Source organism: Pan troglodytes, chromosome 8 (genome assembly GCF_028858775.2).
Source record: "Pan troglodytes isolate AG18354 chromosome 8, NHGRI_mPanTro3-v2.0_pri, whole genome shotgun sequence".
NCBI classification, from domain to species: domain Eukaryota; kingdom Metazoa; phylum Chordata; class Mammalia; order Primates; family Hominidae; genus Pan; species Pan troglodytes.
Genome location: NC_072406.2, coordinates 134,126,160 through 134,151,599, shown reverse-complemented (window position 1 = coordinate 134,151,599; position 25,440 = coordinate 134,126,160). Strand labels below are relative to the sequence as shown.

Here is a 25,440-nt window from a genome sequence, read left to right as displayed (position 1 = left end):
TTCCTTGACACCCAGGCTAGGTCTGGGGTCTGTGCACCTGTCTTCTTGCTTCATAGCATTGATCACAGTTTCTAGAGTTGAAAATTATGTTTTTTGGGACTTGTTACAGAAACACCCAGACAATAGAAGTGTTAGAATGGAGTTACTGAATGATGATATGTTTTTAAGTGAGATCATTATAATAATAGGATTGAATGTCTTTTCTTCCTCCCCACACGGTCAGAGCTATAAATGGGAATCATGACAGCCCCATGGCCAAGCGGAACTCCAGAAAGTGGTAATGGAGGGGTTAGGGTTGCCCTTCCCTTCTGAAATCCACATGCTTGGAGCTTGGAGCTCAGATGTCCCCTGTAGGGCTCTCCAGAACTGAACAACTATGAAGCCCACCTTCAGGATTTGGGGCTGTGGGCTGGCATGGCCCTTATTTCACCACAGAGCTTTCTAAACAAGTCAGGATGCATGAAACCCCCGGAAGGGCTGTCGAGTGGAGACAGCTCTCATCACAGCGTCACCACCACCTCTTTCCCAGAGAGGGACACACCTAAGCCAGGACCCTGACACTCCCGGGGACAGGTGATGCCCCCCTTGGCTGGGTGTTAGACAGTCTCCCAACTTCCCATTGGACCGTGTCCTCCCACTCCCCAAACGAGTCACCCTTTAGAGCCGTGGTTATACATTTCTCTTCATTTCCAACCATCAGGTGGTGCAATACATCACCTGTGCGAGTGTACTTTAGTAACCGAGGCTGCTTAGAGCCCCCTGAGAACAGCCTCCCAGGAGGCCTAAGTGAGTCCATTCCCAAAGGAAGGAGCAAGGGTAACAACTAGGACTCAGCTTGCTGCAAAAGGAACCCAAAAGGGGACTGGGCTGAGGCTCCATGGCCCCAGCTCAGTAAGAGGAACCTCCAATTAGCAGATAGAAGAGGTTTCAGGCTGAGTGTGGGAATTTTCCTCTGTCGATGGCTTCTCTTCCCTCAGGAACAGAGAACAGAACCCAAAGCTACCACTAAAATTCAGAGTTTCAATAGCATTTGTGCTGACAAAACAAGAAATCACTGTGACTGGTCGGCAGGATAGGAAGGTAAGACTATTGTGATGTTATTAAAATTGACTACTTGAATAAGATAAATCAGTTTGTAATTAATGCAACAATTAATTGTTTTCAAAAAGTGTCAAAAGCAAATACTGTCGAAATAAACTGCTGGCTCACTGCCTAGAGGCTCCGAGGAGAGGTCCTGTTGTGCTTACCTCCCTGCCTCCCTCATCTGCCTGAAGGCCCAGTCCTCCCAGGCACTTGTTGTCCCCCAGCCCCACATCTCAGGCCGCCCCAGACCCTGCTGCCTCATCTGACCTTGTCTCCACCCCCACCTTCCAATTCCCACGCCTTTTTCTGCACTCAGATCAGCAGCTTGAACCCTCATATCCCAGGATCATCACGGAACAGACCCTTAACCTTCCCACCTTACCCATGCCAGCTGCCCCCTGAGAACCTACCAGGTTCCAACCCTCTCAAGGGGAGGCTGATTTTCCTTCCACAAGCCCAGAAGATCATGGTTTCAAAATAGAGTCAGGAGGCCAGCACGGTGGCTCACACCTGTAATCCCAGTACTTTGGGAAGCCAAGGTGAGCGGATCACCTCAGGTCAGGAGTTCAAGACCAGGATGGCCAACATGGTGAAACCCCATCCCTACTAAAAATACAAAAATTAGCCAGGCACGGTGGCACCTGCCTGTAATCCCAGCTACTCCGGAGGCTGAGGCAGGGGAATCACTTGAACCCAGGAGGCAGAGGTTACAGTGAGCCAAGATTGTGCCACTGCACTCCAGCCTGGCTGACAGAGTGAGACTCCGTCTCAAAACCAAACAGAAAAAAAGCAAAAAACACATGAGTCAGGAACCTTGTGTCCCCCGCCAATGTTCTTTCTAAGCCATTTCACTTCCCCCACCTGCAAAACTCAATGTCCCTTTAATGCAATGATGCTGTAACTGAGTATCCCATTTTTCTAAGAGAAAGAAAATGGTTTTAATTATTTTTTTTCTTTTGTCCCTCCTTCTTTTCTCATGTTCCTCACTTCCTACTTAGCGCTTTAGAAATGCAATTATAACCTTATAACCTTGACCTTCCCTTCACCAGACACTCCCTATAGGACAAGCTTATCTGACTCTGTGCTCACTTAGAAGCTCCAGAGCCAGAAAGCTCTCCCAGCAGGAGATTGCCTCAAGAAACAACTGTCAATTTCCAACCTCAAGTATGCCCACGACGGAAGTCTTTCCCACCTGGAGAGCGTCTCAAGACAACGACCACCTTAGAACCTAGTTTTGTGCCAGCTGGACCACCTGGTGGATAAGGCACTGAAGTGAGTCCAGTGGTCCCCCACCTACTCACTCCCTCCCCACCTGCTGTGCATGCAAAGTCCCCCCTTTAAAAGTCCCTGCTTTCTGCCCCAAAAGCAAAGCAGTGCCCTTAAAAGCAGAAGCCTGTACTTTTCCCCCTAAGCTAAGCTTTAGAATAAAAAGTCACTTTTTTCATGTCAGCCCTCACTCTTGTTTTTTGGTTTGTGTGTTTGTTTATTTGTTTTTTGAGACAAGGTCTCACTCTTGTCACCCAGGCTGGAGTGCAGTGGCGCCATCTTGGCTCACTGCAACCTCTGCCCCCTCTCCCCCGAGGGCTTAAGTGATCCTTCCACCTCAGCCTCCCAAATAGCTGGGACCACAGGTGCACACCACCACACCCTGCTAATTTTTTGTATTTTTAGTAGAGACAGGGGTCTTGCCGTGTTGCACAGGCTAGTCTCAAACTCCTGTAGCGCTTGTTAATTGGACTGTACAAGTGGTGACTGACTGAAGCTTTGGTTTGGTTACAGTGCTACTGAGCGCACTCCTTTTATTCTCTGAGGTATCTCCTACAAAAACAAACAAACAAACAAACAAACAAACAAAAACCAACAAAAAGCCTCACCTGGGAGCCTCTGGCCTCCCAGGCTTCTTGCTCTCTATTATCCCAGGACCTCAGCCCCATCCAGAATAATGAGCCAAACACTGCTAAGGGGCTCTGCCCCTTGATCATTGTGTACAAGAGAAAGACTCAAGCACCGTGACTGCTGAGGTGCAAAGAATAACCCAATACCCTGAGCTTGAAGCAGAGGAGATTTACTCACACGGATGGGTATACATGAGGGACTGCAGCCTCTGCAAAGGCTTAAAGACCATCTCCCTGAACAAGCCACGGGGACTCAACAAAGCAAAAGCCAGGGAGTTTTACAAGGAAATGTGGTTGGTTGGTTTTAACCAGTCCTTCGCTTGTCAGTTTCCAATTGGCCGGTTATGGGGAGCTCAGTCTGGCTGAGTGCTGAGTCTCAAGTCCGCTGAGCCCAGACAGTGCTGGGCACAAGTTCACCGTCAGCTGCTCTGCTTCCTCCTTGGGGAGCCCTGACTGCTGGAGTCTCATCCCCATGGTGAGTGAGCACACAGGCTCAAATCCCAGTGAAATGCTCTTTTATCACCATGGCTTTGTACCACAGGTAGAAGAAAGCCAGACTTCTTACCAGGGCTGGTTGGGACCTACAAAACTGAGCCTTCACCCACCTCCTTGGCTGCACAGCTCACCATAATTTGCCTCACCCACTTTTCTCCAGCCACACTGGCCTTCTTTGCTGATCTTAAAGTACAGCAAGCTCATTTCTCCCATACCTGTTACACTATTCCTATACCATACACACCTGTTACCTTATTCCAGAATGTTCCTTTTCTAGAACCTTATGTGGCTGTCTCCTCAGTACACCAGGTCTCTACAGAGAGCTGTCCCCTGCACTTCATCAAAAATAGCCCCGACCACAATGACACTACTTCACACCTACAAGCATGACTGTAATTTAAAAAACAAACAAACAAAAAACAAAGTAACAAGTATTGGTGAGGATGTAGAGAAATTGGAACATTAGTACATTGCTAGTGGAAATGTAAAATGGTGCAGCTGCTGTGGAAAAGTTTAGTGGTTCCTCAAAAACTTAAACATAGAATTATTGTATGATCTACCAATTCCACTTCTAGGTATATACCCAAAAGAATAGAAAGCAGAGGCTCAGATACTTACGTGGACACCCACATTCATCACAGTATTATTCACTATAGTCAAAAGGTGGAAGCAACTCAACTGTCCATCTACTAAAAATACAAAAATTAGCCGGGTGTGATGGTGCACGCCTGTAATCCCAGCTACTCGGGAGGCTGAGGCAGGAGAATCACTTGAACTTGGGAGGTGGAGGTTGCAATGAGCCGAGATCTCGGCCACTGCACTCCAGTCTGGGTAACAGAACGAGGCTCTGTCTCAAAAAAAAAAAAAAAAAAAAAGAATGGATTGCCAGGCACGGTGGCGCATGCCTGTAATCCCAGCACTTTGCGAGGCCGAGGTGGGTGGATCACGAGGTCAGGAGATCGAGACCATCCTGGCTAACACGGTGAAACCCTGTCTCTACTAAAAAATACAAAAAATTAGCCGGGCGTGGTGGCAGTCACCTGTAGTCCCAGCTACTCGGGAGGCTGAGGCAGGAGAATGGCGTGAATCCAGGAGGCGGAGCTTGCAGTGAGACGAGATTGCGCCACTGCACTCCATCCTGGGTGACAGAGCGAGACTCCATCTCAAAAAAAAAAAAAAGAATGGATTGGCAAAATGTGGTCTATACATACAATGGAATATCATTCGGCCTTATAGAGAAAGGAAATTCCGACATGCAGCAACATGGGTGAAGCTTGAGGACATTACGCTTTAGTGAAATAAGCCAGTCAGAGGTGAAATAATAATCACATACAAATACTGTATGATTCCACTTACATGAGGTACCTACAGTAGTTTAATTCACAGAGACAAAGCAGCCAGCTGCAGTAGCGCAGGCCTATAATCCTAGCTACTAGGGAGGCTGAGGAGGGAGGACTGATTGAGCCCAGGAATTCAAGGTTGCAGTGAACTATGATTGCACTACTGCACTCCATCCTCAGCGACAGAATAAGACCCAGTCAGAAGGAAGGAAGGAGGGAAAGAGGAAAGGAAGGAGAGAAGGAAAGAAAAGGTTCTCAAGGGTTGGGGAGAGGGAGAATGTGGAATATGGGCACAGAGTTTCAGTTTGAGAAGATGAAAAAGTTCTGGAGATGGATGGCGGTGATAGTGGCACTGCAATGTACTTAATTCCACTGAACTGTCCACTTAAAAATAGTTACAATGGTAAATCTTATGTTATATATATTTTACTGCAATAATAAAAAAATAAATAGCCCCTCCGACCATGGTTACCATTGGAAATTTAATGATGTGTTTTTTGCCTGTTAGCGCCTCATAAGGAAGCTTCATTCGAGCAGATCACAGCTGAATTGTTCACTGCTGATTTTCACGTGCTAGAGCAATGCCTGGTAAACAATACACATTTAATAAAGATTCAAATGTATTTACTCACTGATGTCTGTTTACTCACTTGCTTATCTGACTCCTCAATTGGCTGTAAGTTCCAGAGAGCAGGGCCCTTGTTTGTCTTGCTTCTCTAGAGATCACAGCACCTAAATAAGTACCAGATGCCCAGCAGGGAGGGGCTTCCCAAATGTCCACCAAGCCAATAAAAAACCATATCCACGTCACATCACGATGTGGGAGCTTGTGACTGAGGTCTTGAGCTCTGCTGCAAAGCACTATGGAAGACCTCTGTGAGATAGAGCCGGACAAAGTGCTCTTCCCCTGACAGGGACACCCGTAGGAGCCTGGACTAGGATCCCCCAAGATGGCTTCTTGTCTCCAACCTGCCACTGATTTATGGCAGTGAGCAAGTTCCTTGTCCTTCGGATCCACCATACACAAAACTGAAAAATAATGGAGGTGGACCAGATCAGTGTTTCTTTCCAACTCTGATTCCAAAACTTTTTTTTTTTTTTTTTGAGATGGAGTCTCGCTCTATCGCCCAGGCTGGAATGCAGTGGCACGATCTTGGCTCACTGCAACCTCTGCCTCCCAGGTTCAAGCGATTCTCCTGCCTCAGCCTCCTGTGTAGCTGGGATTACAAGCATGCACCACCACGCCCGGCTAGTTTTTGTATTTTTAGTAAAGACGGGGTTTCACCATGTTGGTCAGGCTGGTCTCAAACTCCTGACCCTGTGATCCACCCACCTCGGCCTCCCAAAGTGCTGAGATTACAGGCGTGAGCCACTGCGCCCGGCCCCAAAACATTTTCTTCTAAGAGCCATCTTGCAATATAAGGCCGTATAGGGTAAGTTGTGCTGATGGAAGGTCAGGGTGCAGGGAACTGGATTCTCCCCTCTCCACTTCCTCTTTTTCTGGGCTGATCCAGGAAGCATTGCTGTTGGCTCCAGGATTTCCCAGAACCCAGTTTGGAAATGACTGGCCAGCAACCTTAGTGACCCAGGGTTCTAGTTCTCACTCCTCCACTCACCCAAATGACCTGGGATGATTATCCTTCCGAGCCTCCTTCTGAGTCTATAAAACATGAGTCATCAGCCCAGCTCATGGAATAATGAAGAGAAGCAGATGAACTCATGTATGAAAAGGCTTCACAATGCTCTATGCAAATGGTTATTTCACAATCTTAAACATCACTCCTTGCTGGGATATGCAGAGAAACAAATGCATCAAGTGCACCCACCTAACAGCCATCCTCCAGGGCAGAGCAGCTCTTTTTTTTTTTTTTTTTTTTTGAGACAGAGTCTCACTCTGTCACCCAGGCTGGAGTGTAGTGGCACGATCTCGGTTCACTGCAACCTCTGCTTCCTGGATTCAAGCAATTCTCCAGCCTCAGCCTCCTGAGTAGCTGGGATTACAGGTGTGCGCCACCATGCCTAGCTAATTTTTGTATTTTTAGTAGAGACGGGGTTTTACCATGTTGGTCAGGCTGGTCTCGAACTCCTGACCTCAAGTGATCTACCCTCCTCAGCCTCCCAAAGTGCTGGGATTACAGGCATGAGCCACCGCACTTGGCCCACTCTTTTTTAAAAGGCCACTTCACCTGGATGACTGCCACGCCTGGCCAGGTGTGAAGGGGACTTCAGAGCAGGCTAGGGAGGAGCCAGGGGTTTTAGAGCCTCACCCTGACCACACCCATAAACACACACTAACCTCAATGTCCTCTCCAGGAAAAAGCACTGTGAGGTGACGCAAAGTTCCTTATTTACCCTCTTCCCCAGTGGATGGCAAACACTTTGGGCAGAGCCACAGCAGCGGAACTCAGCTAGCACATTGTTGCATGACACTGACAGCTGATTCAGAATTTAATCTTCTTTTACAACAAATCAGTTTTGCTCACAGGCGGCAAAGGTAGGGTCACCACCCCATTCCCAGCTTCACTTGCAGACAAAGGAAATCAAAGTAGAAGAGTTTGGAGGGGTTAGTATTGGCTCCCAGCAGCTACGTTCCTTTCTGCTGGCAACGTAAGCCTTATTCAGCATCGCAGAACATATCAACCAAGCCAGTTCTTGGACAGGCACACTAAAATACTATCCTAAAAAATCTAAACATAAATTGTCGATTTCGACTGTGTTTTACAACTTATTTGGGGTGGATGGAAGAAGCAGTGGAAGAGGGAGGAGGAGAAAAAACCTAACTATGTAAATGCACATGCCACAGCAAGTGTTTGCAACCATCTAGACGTCAGGAAGGGGCCGAGAGGGAAGCCATGCAGAACAGCACATCCCCCAGTACCTGTGGGGGCTCAGGGTTTGGAGGCCACAGGATGACGTTATGCAAGACGGAGTCCTCCTGCTGCAATGCAAAGGGATCTCACCGTTAGGACAGGTCGCAGGGAACAGGACCAGATGGACAATCTTTGCTGTTTTTGTGGGGTTTTTTGTTTTTTTTGTTGTTGTTGTTGTTTTTGTTTTGTTGTTTTGTTGAGACAGAGTCTTGCTGTGTCCGCCCAGGCTGGACTGCAGTGGTGCAATCTCAGCTCACTGCAAACTGCGCCTGCCAGGTCCCAGCGATTCTCCTATCTCAGCCTCCCAAGTTGCTGGGATTACAGGTGCACGCCACCACGCCCGGCTAATTTTTGTATTTTTAGTAGAGATGGGGTTTCACCATGTTGGCCAGGAAGGTTTTGAACTCCTGACCTCAGGTGATCACCCACCTCGGTCTCCCAAAGTGCTGGGATTGCAGGCGTGAGCCACCGTGCCTGGCCATGGTTTTTATTCCCAGGCCAAACCCATGAGGCATGCACCCATGCTGCCCATGGTGTCCCAGAAACGAGACAACAGAGAGAGAGAAGAGGAACCAGAAGCCCGAGGGTGTATGAAGTACACAAGGGCCAGGACTGGGCAGGCCTGTCCCTTACCCTTTGCCCTAGTGACACAGCTGCTCCTCAATGCCTGGTCTTTAATTTGTGAACAGGAGGTTTCTTCAGACTTGCATCTTTCCTTCCAAACGTTCCCTAGCAAGCGGGATTCAGGGACCTCCAAGTGCACTCACAGTCAAGAGTCTCCTGAGCTCCTGAGGTGCTAGGGGCCTGGGTGCGATGGGGAGTGTGCTCACTGGGACAGAGATAGCAGTTTGGAGGTGTTCCCAGTGATCCAGGTGTGAGAGGGTAGGGTTGTGACAGCAGGGATGGGGAGCAGAAAAACTGTTAGAAAAGACCATGTCATAGATACGTGCTGCCTTTACGTCCTTTGAGAAACTGCTTCAAGTGATATTGAAGGAGCGGGTATACAGCTGGGCCCATCTTGGCCCTGTTGAGGCGGGTGCGTGACTCACGTGGCTATCAGAGTGTCCCATATTCTGGGCACAGCAATTGACTTCAGAGAGGGCACATGACACAATCAGGGTCGCTCAGATTCCTTATGGGGTCTGATCAGGAGGCTGAGGCCAGGCACGGTGGCTCATGCCTGTAATCCCAGCACTTTAGGAGGCTGAGGTGGGAGGATCACCTGAGGTCAGGAATTCAAGGCCAGCTTGGCCAACATAGTGAAACTGCATCTCTACTTAAAAAAATACAAAAATTAGCCAGGTGTGGCGGCACACACCTGTAATCCCAGCTACTCGGGAGGCTGAGGCAGGAGAATCACATGAACCTGGGAGGCGGTGGTTGCAGTGAGCCCAGATTGTGCCACTGCACTCCAAGCTAGGTGACAGAGTGAGACTCTGTCTCGAAAAAGAAAAAGGAGGCTGGGCCAGGCGTGGTGGCTCACGCCTGTAATCCCAGCACTTTGGGAGGCCAAGGCGGGTGGATCACAAGTTCAGGAGATCGAGACCATCCTGGCTAACACGGTGAAACCCCATCTCTACTAAAAATGCAAAAAATTAGCCGGGCGCAGTCGTGGGCGCCTATAGTCCCAGCTACTCGGGAGGCTGAGGCAGGAGAATGGCATGAACCCAGAAGGCGGAGGTTGCAGTGAGCCAAGATTGTGCCACTGCACTCCAGCCTGGGTGACAGAGAGAGACTCTATCTCAAAAAAAAAAAAAAAAAAAAAAAAAAAAAAGAGGCTAGACCATTGGCCGGAAGAAGCATGGAAGGCTGGATCTGCCAAGGGCATCTTTTCCACCAGGCTGGGGGCACCTCCCTGGACACTAGGGAATCACAAAGGAAAGTAGAGCACAATACAGTGAGAGGGATCCCCAGAGCCATCTTTTGAATCTCTGGACTCAGCCACTATTGCAGCCAGACCCTCTCTGTGGGCATCTCAATTCTATAAGCCAACGATCCCTTTCTCTGCTTATGGTCACCGAAGATGGGCTTCTGTCTCTTACAACCTTAAAAAAAGTTCTAATTAGCTGGAAATTTGGAAGGCTAAATGGCCAGGCCATTCATCAATTAATTAATTAAACATAGTGTGATTTATCAGATGGGGGGGTGGAAATACGTGGAGTCAGGGCTGACCTGCAGATTTCTGTCTTGGATGGCCAGGTAGATCATGGTACCCAAGAGGGGGATCACAGGAGGATGAGCATTATGGAGGCAGAAGCTGAGTTTGGGTTGGAGGGACTCACAGTGGCTCTGGGTCACCAGGTACAGATAGGTCTGGAGCCCCAATTCCCTGGGAGAGCCCTGAGTCCCACAGCCAGACACACCCATGCTTCATTCCTACTTGTTTCTCTACCAAAGGCAGACCTCGTCTGGTCCTGGAATCCTAAAGGCAACCCCACTTCTCCAACCTCAGCCAGACATGACCCAGACCTCTGCCAGACTGGGTCATGTCTGGTTGAGGTTGGAGAAGTGAAAACTTGCAGAGCTAGAAAAACATCTGCTCACTCAAGGAGAATGAAGACTGAGGAGGGGAGATGGAGTCAGGAGCTGGTAGGAGGTGAGAAATGAGGAACACTTGGAGTGGGATGTGGGTATTGAACCTCCACACCAGCATTTTTACCTTCCTAACTAGTAAAGATATGTAGCATTAGAACATCCGTCGCCTGCAAGGATGCAGTGACACAGGCTTTCATGCCCTGGTGAGAGAAGTTGACATCACTGTTCTGGAAGGTGTCAAAATTGACAATGTATACAGCAAGTGCCTTTTGAAAGTACTAACCCTTCGTTTGACACTGCAATTCCATTTCCATGAGTCTCTGCTAAGTAAACAGTGTACATTCAGTTCTGGACAGTGGGATTTTGTGAAAGTAATGGGGAGAAAAATGTAACCCATTTTCAACGTTGCCTATATTCAGGTAGAAATTCATCTCAGGTTAAAGAAGTTTACCCACCTCCGCTAGGCATTCTCTTAAAGCAGTTAAGCCAAATGTTCTTGTATTCTAGGGTTTCTCAACCTCAGCGCTGTTGACATTTTGTGCTGGATAATTCTTTATTGTGGGGGACTGTTCTGTGCATTGTAGAATACTCTGCAGCAACACTGACCTCTACCTACCAGATGCCAGTAGCACCCCATCTCTGAGTTGTGACAACAAAAACTGTCCTGAGACATTGCTAAATGTCCCCTGAAGCACAAAATCACACACCTCCCACCCCTCCCCACCCCCTGCCCACCGCTGTATCTTGTTTGCAGCCAGTAGTGGGGCCTGCAGGGAGCTTGAGGTCCAAAAGGATCCCTAAGACCCCAAAGAAGGGGTTGAACCTGAGCTGCTTGGTTTGTTAATGAGCAGGACTAAAGGCCAAAATATGCCTAGTGGCCCATACTGTGCACATTGAGGGCACTCACCCGATAGCTATGCCCTTCTCAACTCTAAAACACAAGACAGAACATTCCTTTAAGTGGAAATTACTGGGAGGCGTGCCCGAAGCCAACCCCAGCCAGCAGGCACATTCGTTTGGCCCATAGAGTGCTTAAAAATAATTGAAATTAGTTGCCAACATTTTTTTTAAATGTAAGATTTCTTTACACAATCTCTTCTAGAAAACAGAACAGGAGCAGGCACTTCCCAACTCATTTTGTGAGGTTACTATTACCCTGATACAAAAACCAGACATAAAAGAAAACTACAGAGCAATATTTCTTACGAATTTAGATACAAAAGTCTTCAACAAAGTGTTAGCAAATTGAATCCAACAATGTGTAAAAATAATTATACCAGGCTGGTTCAACATTTGAAAATCAATCAGTGTAGTTCAATATATCAACAGGCCAAAGAAGAAAGATCATACAATTACATCGATAGATGCAGAGAAGGCATCTGACAAAACCGAACACTCATTCATGATAAAAACCCACAGCAAACTAGGAATAGAGAACTTCCTCAACTTGATTACAAGCATTATGTTTAACAACAAAATTACAGCTAATATCTTACTTAACAGTGAAAGACTGAATGCTTTCCTCCTCAGACTGGGAACCAGGGAAAAATGTCCCCTCTCACCGCTCTTGTTTAACACAGGACTGAAAGTCCCAGCCACTGTAATAAAGAAGAAAGACGGGAAGGGAAGGGGAGGGGAGGGGAGGGGAGGGGAGGGGAGCGGAGGGAAGGGAAGGGAAGGGAAGGCGAGGGGAGGGAAGGGAAGGGAAGGGAAGGGAAGGGGAGGGGAGAGGAGGGGAGGGGAGCGGAGGGAAGGGAAGGGGAGGGGAGAGGAGGGGAGGGGAGGGGAGCGGAGGGAAGGGAAGGGAACGGAAGGGGAGGGGAGAGGAGGGGAGGGGAGGAGAGGGGAGGGGGAAGGAAGGAAGGAAGGAAGGAAGAAAGGGTATACAGGATGGGAAAAGAATAAATAAATAAAACAGCCCCTATTTGCAAATAACGTGATTAAATACATAGAAAAATCCCAAGAAATCTACAAAAACAAACAAACTTCTTGGAACTAATAAGTGAGTTCAGCAAGGTCACAGGATACAAAATCAGCATGCAAAAATCAGTACATTAATAATGAACACACGAATAGCAAATTTAAAAACATGACACCATTTACGGTCACTCCAAAGAAAACATAATACTTAGGTATAAACATCATAAAATATATGCTGGATCTATATGTTGAAGATTACAAAAAATGATAATGAAAAATAAAATAGGCTCAGTGTGGTGGCTCACGCCTGTAATCCCAACACTTTGGGAGGCCGAGACAGGCTGATCACCTGAGGTCAGGAGTTTGAGACCAGCCTGGCCAACATAGTGAAACTCTGTCTCTACTAAAAGTACAAAAATTAGCTGGGCGTGGTGGCATGCACCTGTAATCCCAGCTATCCAGGAGGCTGAGGCAGGAGAATCGCTTGAACCCAGGAACTGGAGGTTGCAGTGAGCCGAGATATCACACCACTGCACTCCAGTCTGGGTGACAGAGTGAGACTCCATCTCAAAAAAAAAAAAAAAGAAAGAAAAAAGAAAAAAAGAAAAGAAAACAATGGGCAGGCGCAGTGGCTCACGCCTGTAATCCTAGCACTTTGGGAGGCCAAGGAGGGCAGATCACAAGGTCAGGAGATCGAGACCATCCTGGCTAACACGGTGAAACCCCGTCTCTACTAAAAATACAAAAAATTAGCCGGGCGTAGTGACAGGCGCCTGTAGTCCCAGCTACTCGGGAGGCTGAGGCAGGAGAATGGCGTGAACCTGGTAGGCGGAGCTTGCAGTGAGCCGAGATCACTCCATTGCACTCCAGCCTGGGCAACAGAGCAAGACTCTGTCAAAAAAAAAAAAAAATCCCAGAAAGTATTTTGTAGAGATGGATAGATTTATTCTAATATTAATAGGGAACGTCATAGGTGCAAGAATAGCAAAAACAATTTTAGAAAAGAATAAAATGAGAAGACTCACTGTACCTGATTTCAAGCCTTATTATATAGCCACAGTAATCAAGACAATCAATGGACAAGAATAGCAAACCCAGAAACAGAGCCACACAAATATGCCTAGCTGATTGCTGACAAAGGTGCAGAAACAGTTTAATGGAGGAAGAATACTCTAACAAATGTTGTTAGAAAGATGGACATTCGTAGGTTAAACAAAAATACACACACAAAAAAATGAATCTCAACCTCAAGAGAATAAGAAGACAAGCCACAGGCAGGGAGAAATTATTTGCAAAAGGCACACTTTATCCAAAATATACAAGAAACTTGTAAAACTCAATAATAAGAAAACAAACAACCTAACTTTAAAATGGGCCAAAGACCTGAACGGACACCTCACCAAATGAGATATACAGATGGCAAATAAGTATATGAAAAGATGTTCCACATCCTATGTCAACAGAGAAATGCAAATTAAAGCAACAAGATACCACTATATACCTATTAGAATGACCCAAAATCCAGAATACTGACAACACCAAATGCTGGGGAGGATATGGAACAGGAACTCTCATTCACAGCTGGTAGGGATGCAAAATGGTACAGCCACTTTGAAAGACAGTTTGGTGGTTTCTTACAAAACTAAACATACTCCTATATGATTCAGCAATCACGCTCGCTGGTATCTACCAAAAGGAGCTGAAAACAATGTCTGCACAAAAACCCGCACATAGATGTTTATAGTAGTTTTATTTATAATCGCCAAAACTTGGAAGCAACCAAGATGTTATTCAGTAGATCAATAAACCGGTACATTCAGGCAATGGAAAATTATTCAGTGCCAAAAAGCAATGACAAAGCAACGAAAAAACATGCAGGAACCTTAAATGGACATTACTGAGTGAAAGAAGCCAATGTGAAAAGGCTACATAATGTAGGATCCAACCATATGACATTCTGGAAAAGGCAAAAACTCTGTAGACAGTAAAAAGATTCGTGGTTGCCAGGGATTGAGGGGTGTGGGAGGGATGAGTAGGTGGAGTCCAGAGGATTTTTAGGGCAGTGAAACTACCCTGCATGATACTATTCCTTTGTCCAAACCCAGAAAATGTGCAATATCTAAATCGTGTACCTTACACAAAAATTAACTCAAAATGAATCATGCACTCAAAAATAAAATGTAAAACTTCAAAACTTTTAGCCAAAAAAACAGCAGAAAATCTTCAGGATGTTGGTGTAGGCAGAGTTCTTAGATTTGATACCAAAAGCAGCACCCCTAAGAGCAAAAACTGATCAACTGTACCTCATCACAATTATACTTTTTTTTTTTTTTTTTTTTTTGAGACAGAGTCTCACTCTGTAGCCCAGGCTGGAGTGCAGTGGCGCGATCTCAGCTCACTGCAAGCTCCGCCTCCCGGGTTCATGCTATTCTCCTGCCTCAGCCTCCCGAGTAGCTGGGACGACAGGTGCCCACCACCATGCCCGACTAATTTTTTTTTTTTTTGTATTTTTAGTAGAGACGGGGTTTCACCGTGTTAGCCAGGATGGTCTCCATCTCCTGACCTCATGATCTGCCTGCCTTGGCCTCCCAAAGTGCTGGGATTACAGGCGTGAGCCACTGCACCCGGCCTCAAAATTATACTCTTTTGCTCTGTAAAAGATGCTCTTAAGAGGACAAAAAGACATGTTACAGAATGGAAGAAAATATCTGCAAACTATGAGCTGACAAAGGATTAGTATCTAGACTATATAAAGAACTCTGAAAACTCTTTAAAAAAAAAAATAATAATAGGCCGGGGTGCAGTGGCTTACGCCTGTAATCCCAGCACTTTGGGCAGCCGAGGCGGGTGGATCACGAGGTCAGGAGATTGAGAGCATCCTGGCTAACACGGTGAAACCCCATCTCTACTAAAAATACAAAAAATTAGCCAGGCATGGTGGCAGGCTCCTGTAGCTCCCAGCTACTTGGGAGACTGAGGCAGGAGAATGGCATGAACCTGGGAGGTGGAGGTTGCAGTGAGCCAAGATCGCACCACTGCACTCCAGCCTGGGCAACAGAGCAAGACTCCATCTCAAAAAATAAATAAATAAATAAAAATAATAGGCCGGGTGCAGTGGCTCAAGCCTGTAATCTCAGCACTTTGAGAGGCTGAGGTGGGCGGATCACGAGGTCAGGAGTTCAAGACCAGCCTTCCCAACACAGTGAAACCTCGTCTCTACTAAAAATACAAAAAAATTAGCCAAGCATGGTGGCATGCGCGTGTAATCTCAACTACTCAGCAGGCTGAGGCAGGAGAATTGCTTGAACCTGGGAGGCAGAGGTTGCAGTGAGCCAAGATCACGTCATTGCACTCCAGCCCAGCTGACAGTGCAAGACTCTGTCTCAAAAAATATACATATGAATAATAATAATCTAGTTAGAAAATGGGCAAAAGGCATAAAGCAATTTTTCACCAAAGAGAATATGTAGATGGCAGATAAGCACATGAAATGTGTTCAACATCTTTATCCATCATCAAAATGTAAATGAAAACCACATGGAAATATCACAACACACCTATCAGAATAGCAACACCAAAAAGTGACACCACCAAATGACAGCCAGGGTCCAAAGACCAGATCCCTCATACGTTGCTGGTGGGAATGAAAAATGCTTTAGCAACTCTAGAAAAGTTTGTCAGCTCCATATCAAACTAAACATGCAACTATCATACAACCCAGCAACTGCACACTTGGGCGTTTATCCTAGGGAAATGAAAATGCGTGTTCTCAAAAAACACCTGCACACACATGTTCATGACAGCTTTATCTGTAAAAGACAAAAACTGGAAACCACCTAAATGAGCTTTAATGGATGAATGGTTCCACAAAATGTACAGTACATCTATTCCTGGAATACTATTCAGCAATAAAAAGGAATGAACTGTTGATACACACAGTACTTGGATAAATCTCAAGAGATTTATGCTGAGAGAAAAAAAAAAAAGCCAATCCTTAAAGATCACTTACTGTGTGACTCCATTTATATAACGTTCTTGAAATGATAAAATTATAGAAATAGGGAACAATAGGGAATAGGAACAGTGGTTGCCAGGGGTTAGGGATGAGAGGAGAGAGGTGGGTGTGGCTATAGAAGGGCAACAAGAGTAATCCCCTGGTGACGGGCATGGTCTGTTATCTTGACTGTATCCGTGTCAGTATCCAGGTTGTGATATTGCATTATAGTTTGGCAAGATGTTACCCTTGAGGAAAACTAAGTAATGGTACATGGGACCTCTCTGTATTCCTTCTTTCTTTATGAGACAGGGTCTTGCTTGTTGCCCTGGCTGGAGTGTAGTAGTGCAAACATGGCTCACTGCAGCCTTGACCTCCCAGGCTTAAGCAATCCTCCCACCTCAGCATCCTGAGTAGTGAGAGCTACAGGTGTGCACCACCACACCCAGCTAATTTTTTTCCTTGGTAGAGATGGGGTCTCCCTATGTTGCCCAGACTAATCTTCAACTCCAGGACTGAAGCTATCCTCCTGCCTCGGCCTCCCAAAGTGCTGGGATTAGAGGTATGAGCCGCCGTACTTGGGCTCTCTGCATTGTTTCTTTAAGCTGCATGTGAATCTACTAATATCTCAAAATAATAAGTTTAATTTAAAAACTTAACATTTCATAGAAAAATATGGGTTTCCAAGTTCTTTTGAACTCAGAACATTGGCACCACCTTCCCACAAGGCAATCACCCACTGGAGCTGATGGTGGCTGCCCTGTTTAAGACAGTAGGACAAGAACTCCCTGTTTGCCAGAGCACTTGCCTGTCCCTGTTGTCTCACACCCAGTCTTTTTTTTTTCCCCCTCAGGATTTCTTTTTTTTTTTTTTAATTATACTTTAAGTTCTAGGGTACATGTGCACAACGTGCAGGTTTGTTACATATGTACACATGTGCCATGTTGGTTTGCTGCACGCATTAACTTGTCATTTACATTAGGTATATCTCCCAATGCTATCCCTCCCCCTCCCCCAACCCCACGACAGGCCCCAGTGTGTGATGTTCCCCATCCTGTGTCCAAGTCTTCTCATTGTTCAATTCCCACCTATGAGTGAGAATATGTGGTGTTTGGTTTTCTGTCCTTGCGATAGTTTGCTCAGAATGATGGTTTCCCGCTTCATCCATGTCCCTACAAAGGATGTGAACTCATCCTTTTTTATGGCTGCATAGTATTCCATGGTCACACTCAGTCTTTTAACACAATTGTTGTTTCTGGCCTGCCCCTAAAGATGCTGGAGTTTGACAACTTTTCTTTTGACACTTTGTTTTCTTTCTTGAGAAAAGAAAATTGTAGAGGCCAGGCGCGGTGGCTCATGCCTGTAATCCCAGCAGTTTGGGAGGCCGAGAAGGGTGGATCACCTGAAGTCAGGAGTTCGATACCAGCCTGGCCAACACGGTGAAACCCTGCCTCTGCTAAAAATACAAAAATCAGCTGGGCATGGTGGCAGGCCCCTGTAATCCCAGCTACTCGGGAGGCTGAGGCAGGAGAACTGCTTGAACCCGGGGGGAGACGGAGATTGTGCCACTGCACTCCAGCCTGGGTGACAGAGAGAGACTCTGTCAAAAAAAAAAAAAAAATTGTAGGGAAGAAAAAGGCAGAGGGAAATGAATTACAGCATGTGGGTTTTTAGATCCAGTTTTCTCATTCAAGGAACTCAATGTCATTAATCCAAACTTCCCAGTTTGTGTGAGATAAATGGGAAAGTGTCTCCCTGATTTTGTTCACCAACGCATTAAGTTAAAACTTTCAAACTTAAAATAGATAATGAAAAATCTGAATATGTTGTAATATCTCAGCCTACGCACAATTAAGCAGTTAAAGTCCATTCTTCAATTGTGAAAACCTTGTTTAACATGAGAATGACCACTCACATTTAATCTGCCCAACACTGATAGATTTCAAAATCATTTTTTAATGGCCATAGCTTTATTTGGGGGAGCAGTGTGGAAAGGTTTTATTTTAACCTCTGCTAAATCCATGTAAGTTGATGGGTGGACACAACCTAGGGAAAATGTGCCAATCTCTCTTATGTCAGTTTTAGAAGACAGAATAAAAAGTAAGGCCAGGCCTGGTGGCTCATGCCTGTAATGGTGGCTCATACTTGTAATCCCAGCGCTTTGGGGAGCCAAAGAAGGAGAATTGCTTGAGTCCAGGAGCTCAAGGCCAGCCTGGGCAACATAGCCAGACCCCATCTCTACAAAACCTAAACATTAAAAAATTAGCCAGGTGTGGTGGTGCATGCCTGTAGTCCCAGATACTTGGAAGGCTGTGTGGCAGGAGGATCACTTTAGTCCAGGTGTTTGAGGCTGCAGTGAGCTATGATCATGCCACTGCATTCAAGCCTGGGTGACAGAGCAAGACCATGTCTTTAAAAATAATAATAAATAATAAGTAGAATTAGCGTTTCCGGCTTTAACTAGAGCTAGCCTTAATCGTAAGAGAATTCCAATGAAATGAAAAATGGCTGCATAGATCCATAAATGCCCGCACGCATCTACGCAGAAGCTGTCTTGTTTGCTCCTTCCTGGGTGAAGATGAGACGCTGTAAAAAGAACCTAGTCAAGGTCTGCCAAGAGCACCATGTAGCTCGAGAGAGAAGCTTCCTGACACCCACCTGGTTGTCCGAGGTGCTGTTCTCATTGCCCATGGTGACTCAGTGTTCCCAGCGTCCCCAGAATTTTGTCAGAGGTGACTGGAAGAAACAAAAGGGTATAAACGTCTGTGAAATGAAAAAAGATCTGAGGTTTTTTCTGTCTGCTCATCTCCCCAAACTCAAAAGCCAGATGATGGGAAATGTTTATCTCTACGGTCACATCATGGAAAATTACTTTTGAAGGGTTTTCTTTCGTGATCTGCCACCCAGGTTTCTTTCCCAATACGGGCTGGTGTTTTCATTCCCCACCCCGGGGTTGGCAGACACTTCTGAAAAACGGGTTTGTTACTGAGACTCTGAGCTAGTGCCAGCGTACACATATACGTATATATACAAACGGAGTGACAAAAGGGGTCCGTTTGCCAAAGGGCCTGAGGAATGCTGCTTGTCAGATTATTTTCTGTTTCTAATTGTGTTCAGTTTGGAAATTCAGAGTGTGGCTGGTTTCCCACTGTTGGTGACGGCAGAGCTCGGTGTCAGACATCAGGAGGCGTGAAATCCACTGCTCTCCAACAACATATGGTTTTTATTTTTTTTACTCTAAACACTGGTTTCATCAAATCAGTTTCACTTCTGCACACACTTTTTATCAAAGCAGAATGGCTTTCTTGCTAAGAAAAATGGGAGATTGGGACCAGACGAGATCATGTAAGGCAGCATACTGCCAGGTCAACTAGAATCATTTCATGAGCTCACTTAGTGACATGGTTTATTAATGATCTTTCTTTTTTTCCCCTTTTTTTTTTTTTGAGATGGAGTCTCACTCTGTCGCCCAGGCTAGAGTGCAGTGGCACGATCTCGACTCACTGCAACTTCCACCTCCTGGGTTCAAGCAATTCTCTGCCTCAGCCTCCTGAGTAGCTGGGATTACAGACGCCCACCACCATGCCTGGCTAATTTTTGTATTTTTAGTAGAGACGGGGTTTCACCATCTTGGCCAGGCTGGTCTTGAACTCCTGACCTCGTAATCCACCCACCTTGGCCTCCCAAAGTGTGAGATTACAGGCATGAACCACTGCACCCGGCCTATTAATGGTCATCTTAATTAGGGTGCTTCCCACACAGTTCACAGAGAAGCCCAGTACATTTACTGACCTCATCCAACTGAATTCCATAAGACGCTGTAACATATTCAGGCCTAGAGGTGTTACCTTCACTTTTTTTCTAGTTAGAAAAACTAAATTACAGAAAATCTTTAAGAATCATAGACTTTTAGAGCGGGAGCCGTAGAGATGACCAGTCTAACCCAGTGGGGGAACTCAGGCTGGAAAAGGTAAGGAGCTTGCCAAAGACCCAGTTTGGGGAGGCCAAAAGTTGGAAATAAACCTCAAACTCCAGCCTTCTAATTGAAGATTTCTTCATGGAAATATGGTTTTCATCATAGCGTTTCCTCGGAGAGCTTACAATTCACCCATTGACTTGCTTATTCATTTAAGCAACATTGATTGTGTAGCCACCCTGCACTACGCGTACTGAACCATCACTGGAAAATAAAATGGAAGCGGTTCAAACAGGCCCAATTAAAATGCCTCCAAACTGAGAAAACTGAGTGACGTCACCACAGCATTCAATTATTTCACTCCTAACCCTTTAATCAAAAGGATATGATACCTTAATCCTTTCTTGCCTTTTGCTGTAGTCACAAACACACAGACACACACAATCACATGCTCAGAGAATGTAAAAATCTGCATGCATTTAAAATTAATCACTTTCATTTATTTTTTATGTTCATTTGGAAGATGATCCCTCATTAGAAAATATTGAGTGTTAGAAGAATCACTGCCTTATCAATTATTAACTTCCTTGTATCTTCCAGGTTGAATCATAAGGTTGAATGTAATATTAATTTGTGACAATCATTAACCAAATTAAACACAATAATCTTATTAAAAATCAAGGCATCTGAACTAGCTTTTTAAACAAACAGACTAAAGAGACCGGCAAAACTCCTGGTGAGGTGTAAATTGTAAAACCGCCGAGGGAAGCCTGGCTGCGTCTGGAATCCTCTTCTAGGGAACTCTGCAACCACCACCCTCTCCGGCTTTCCCAAGACAGAACCGAAGGTGCACACATCTCTGCCTCCTACTTACATTCGGGGGTGGTCTGGACTTGGAAGCTGCGGGCGCATGGAAATTCTGCCCTTCAGCAACTGGACTTTCTCCTCCTCCGTTCAGAATTGCGTGAGTTCTAAGCAGAGGCCCTGACACACCTCAAGCAGCGCGTCTCCGCCCTCGCACTGGTGCAAGCCAGCTGCACTTCATACCTGGGCAGGAGCCGTGCAGAGCCGTCGCAATTAGACAAGCGTTCCTGCCCACGGGGAATCAGCGTTTCCCAGCCCGTCAGTTTCAGGGCCTTTCACACAGGGATTTTCCCCGTTATTACATCAGCAGGGCTCCTTTCAGAAAAGGCTTATCCAAACTAAAGCGGCCCCTGCCATCTGATTGGCCGCACCTAGCAGCTCAGAACTGTCCCTTGCAAGGAGCCTTGCGCCAGGAACCTCTCACTTCTCTCTTGCCCTTTATGCAGTCGGGCCGGGAACAAACCTTTCTTTCTAAAAATAAGCCAACTGCTCCCAGGGCTTCCTGTTTGCACCTGGGCAAATTCCGCCGTAAATAATGTGGAAACACACATACAAAAAGAAAAAACAAAAACTTGCAAAAATGTGATGACGCGGCAGTCTGGCACCTGTTTACGGAGTGTGCAGAATGTACTTACCCAGGCGTGGCTTGAGTTTCGGCAAGTGAGGTCATAAAAAGTAGCAGGCTTGCCCAGATCGCTGATAGGCAGACTTGCCGGCCCACCCTGGATGGAGGAGACCCTGTGGACCTCCGGTGGGGCAGAGAGTACCGACCCAAAGACCCTCCGGCCCCGCAGCCTCCGGCTGCCCGCAGTTCCTCCAGTTATTACCACTCAGCCATCCTTTGCATGCATGCAACCAGTTTCTATTTTTGTGTAGGGCAGAGCCTTTCAGGCAAATGGAAGCGCCTTACCCCTGCCACAAGGTAGGACCACTCCATGGAAACAAATGAGCATTTATTTCATCAAAGGCTTCCCGGAGACCAGGCATCTCACCAAGCTCAGAGGACCCTTAGAAGCTCCTTGGAGGTGGTGGAGGAAGCTAGATGAGGAGGGGAGCTCAGTGCCCCGCTTCTGGTTGGAACAGAGCAGAAGTGTGTATGTTTCAACAGACGAATGGATAAACAAAATGCCGTCTCTCCATACAATGGAATATTCTTCAGACATGAAAAGGAATGAAATACTGACACATGCTACAACGAGGAGGAACTCCAAAAGCCTCACCCGAAGTGAAAGAAGCCAGGCACAAAAGGTCATAGATTTTACGATCCCATTGATAGGAAATAGCCAGAGTTAAGCAAATTCATAGAGCCAGAAACCAGACTGGTTGTTGTCAGGGGCTGGGGGAAGGGGAAGTATCGGCTTAATGGGCACGGGATTTTTTTTTTTTTAGGGTGATGAAAATGTTTTGGAACTAAATAGAAGTGGTGGTTTCACAGCATTGTGATATACTAAATGTCACTGAATTGCTCACTTTCAAATGTTTAATTTTATGTAAGGTGAATTTCACCCGAAGTTTTACAAGTGTAAATGTTTCATATATGGGGTTTCTGCGTAAGACATTGTTTGAAAAAAGAATTTGCAGCCCTAAAAAAGAATGAGTTCATGTCTTTTGCAGGGACATGGATGAAGCTGGAAGCCATCATCCTCAGCAAACTAACACAGGAACAGAAAACCAAACACCGCATGTTCTCACTCATAAGTGGCAGTTGAACATTGAGAACACATGGACACAGAGAGGGGAACAACATACACCAGGGCCTGCTGGGGGATGGGGGTGAGAAGCGGGAAGTTGGAGGATGGGTCAATAGATGCAGCAAACCACCATGGCACACATATACCTATGTAACAAACCTGCACGTTCTGCACATGTATCCTGTTTTTTTTTTTTTTTTTAGAAGAAATAAATAAATAAAACGAATGAGGTCTAGTTTTACATTAAAAAAAATAATAATAATTCCACTACCAGGTTAAAAAAAAATGTTTGGAGGGATGAGAGACAAGACTGTTTGCCTCTTCCCCTTCAAAAAACCACAGAAGAATTTTTCTTTTCTTTGTCTTTTTTTTTTTTTTTTTTTTTTTTGAGACAGTTTCACTCTGTCACTCAGGCTGGATGAAGTGCAGTGGCGCGATCTCGGCTCACTGAAACCTCTGCCTCTAGGGTTCAAGCGATTCTCCTGCCTCAGCCTCCCCAGTAGCTGGGACTACAGGCACCCACCACCACGCCAGACTAACTTTTGTATTTTAAGCAGAGACGGGGTTTTACCATGTTGGCCAGGTTGGTCTCCAACTCCTAGGCTCAAGCGATCTGCCTGCCTCAGCCTCCCAAAGTGCTGGGATTACAGGCATAAGCCACCATGCCTGGCCACAGAAGAATTTTTCTAAGAAGGAGAATCTTATTAGGCAAAATGTCTTGAATGAGCCAATTGGGAATGGCGGCAAGTCTTCAACAGGCGGCAAAACACAGGGAAAGCCCTGGCAAAGGAAGGAGAAGAACTAGGGGCTACTCCTGAGGACTGGCGGTGAGGGAGGGAGAAAAGATGGCTCACCAAAATGGCGGCGGCACAGGGGACTTCGCAGGCGGGGCATGTGCAATCTTCCATCTTCAGCTGTGTGCGCTGCTGTGATGTAAAATCCAAAAAGCACCCTCCAGAAACCACTTTCCAGAAACCACCCTCCAGAAACTGTCAACTCCGCGGCCCACACAAATGCCTGGGGTGATTGGGGCTTCTGTGAGAGCGTGAATGCTCTGAGCAGAGAGGAGAGGCTGCTCTGGTCAACTCCGGCTGCTGTAACAACACCACAGATTCGGTGGCTTCAGCAACAGTTATTGTCTCATCTTCCTGGAGGCTGGACGTTCGAGATCAAGGTGTTGGCCGGGTTGGTGTCTTCTGAGTCTTCTCTTTTTGGCTTGCGGATGGCAGTCTTCTCCCCATGTCTTCACATGGCCTTCCCTCTTTGCCCGTCTATGTCCTAATCTCTTCTAAGGACAACAGTCATGTTGGATTAGGCGCCCCCATGGGGCTTCATTTTACCTTAATTACCTCTTGAAAGGTCTTATCTCCAAAGGCAATCACATTCTAAGGTACTAGGGTTAGGATTTCCACATATGAATTTCGTGGGGACACAAATTAAGCATCTTATAGAAGAAGAAACTTGGAGTCGGAAGAAGCTGGGGGAAATGTAAAGCTGAGGCATTTAGAGATGTCTTTGGGAAGGCAATGACACCCCACAGTGCTCAGAATGGGGCAGTTTAAACCAATCTTAACTAGAGCTTCAGACCACAGAGGTGAGAAAGGCCTCAGGTGTGCAGGGACTGACTTTTTTTTTTTGGTGTTTTTTTTTTTTGAGACAGAGTCTCATTCTGTCGTCCAGGCTGGAGTACAGTGGTGCAATCTCGGCTCACTGCAACCTCCATCTCCCGGGTTCAAGCAATTCTTCTGCCTCAGCCTCCCGAGGAGCTGGGACTACAGGAACGTGCCACCACACCCAGCTAATTTTCCTAGTTTTAGTAGAGACGGGGTTTCGCCATGTTGGCCAGGCTGATCTCGAACTCTTGACCTTGTGATCCACCTGCCTCGGCCTTCAAAAGTACTGGGATTATAGGCATGAGCCACTGTGCCTGGCTTTTTTTTTTTTTTTTTTCCTTTTTTTTTTTTTTTTCAGACAGGGTCTCACTCTGTCACCCAAGCTGGAGTGCAGTGGCGTGATCATGGCTCACTGCAGACTTGATCTTCTGGGCTCAAGCGATCATCCCACCTCAGCCTCCCAACTAGCTGGGACTACAGGTGTGCACCACCATGCCTGGCTACTCTTAGTATTTTTTTGTAGAGATGAGGTTTCGCCATGTTGCCCAGGCTGGTCTCCGATTCCTGGGCTCAAGCAATCCACCTGCCTCAGCTTCCCAAAGTGCTAGGATTACATGTGTGAGCCACCATACCCCCACTGATTTTTCTAATTTTTTTTTTTTTTAACATTTTGGGATCCTGGAATGTAAAGTGCAAAGCATTTAAACACTGAGGGCACAGAGGGAATGGCCTTGGAACAGAGAAGCTGTGATGAAGGAAGAGGAAAGGATGTTTGCTGGGAGGGGTGGGTTTGGTTAAATTCTGCACCAGCGATCTCGGCTCACTGCAACCTCTCCCTCCCGGGTTCAAGTGATTCTCCTGCCTCAGCCTCCTGAGTAGCTGGGATTACAGGCATGCACCACCATGCCTGACTAACTTTTGTATTTTTAGTAGAGATGGGTTTTCACCATGTTGGCCAGGCTGGTCTCAAAGTCCTGACTTCAGGTGATCCGCCCACCTCAGCCTCCCAAAGTGCTAGGATTACAGGCATGAAACACTGTGCCCAGCCTAATTCACTTCTTATTAATGCATTTCATAAACATTGAGTTTTTTTGTTTCTTTATTTGTTTGTTTGAGATGGAGTCTCACTCTGTCACCCAGGCTGGAGTGCAGTGGCACGATCTGGGCTCAGTGCAACCTCTGCTTCCTGCGTTCAAGTGATTCTCCTGCCTCAGCCTCCTGAGT

The 25,440-nt window shown here is 46.2% G+C and overlaps 1 protein-coding gene across 18 annotated transcripts in view; it reads right to left on the bottom strand.

Moving 5' to 3' along the window:
• Positions 1 to 25,440, bottom strand: part of TACC2 (transforming acidic coiled-coil containing protein 2) — a 258,017-nt gene that overhangs the window by 211,700 nt on the left and 20,877 nt on the right. For 11 of the 18 annotated variants that reach the window (XR_010147040.1, XM_054660560.2, XM_054660568.2 and 8 more), the window contains exons 2-3: positions 18,791 to 18,868; positions 7,692 to 7,751 (exon numbers count right to left, since the gene is read on the bottom strand). The exons of 1 other annotated variant lie outside the window; for it this stretch is intronic. Coding sequence is in view for 16 of the 17 variants with exons in the window: in XM_054660560.2 (XP_054516535.2) it covers positions 7,692 to 7,751; positions 18,791 to 18,823 (93 nt within the window). In the remaining variant the exon portion in view is untranslated. Of the gene's footprint in view, positions 1 to 7,691; positions 7,752 to 18,790; positions 18,869 to 20,922; positions 21,013 to 25,440 lie in introns of those variants that run through there. 6 more of the 18 variants (XM_054660565.2, XM_054660575.2, XM_054660561.2 and 3 more) reach the window with 5 other exon arrangements.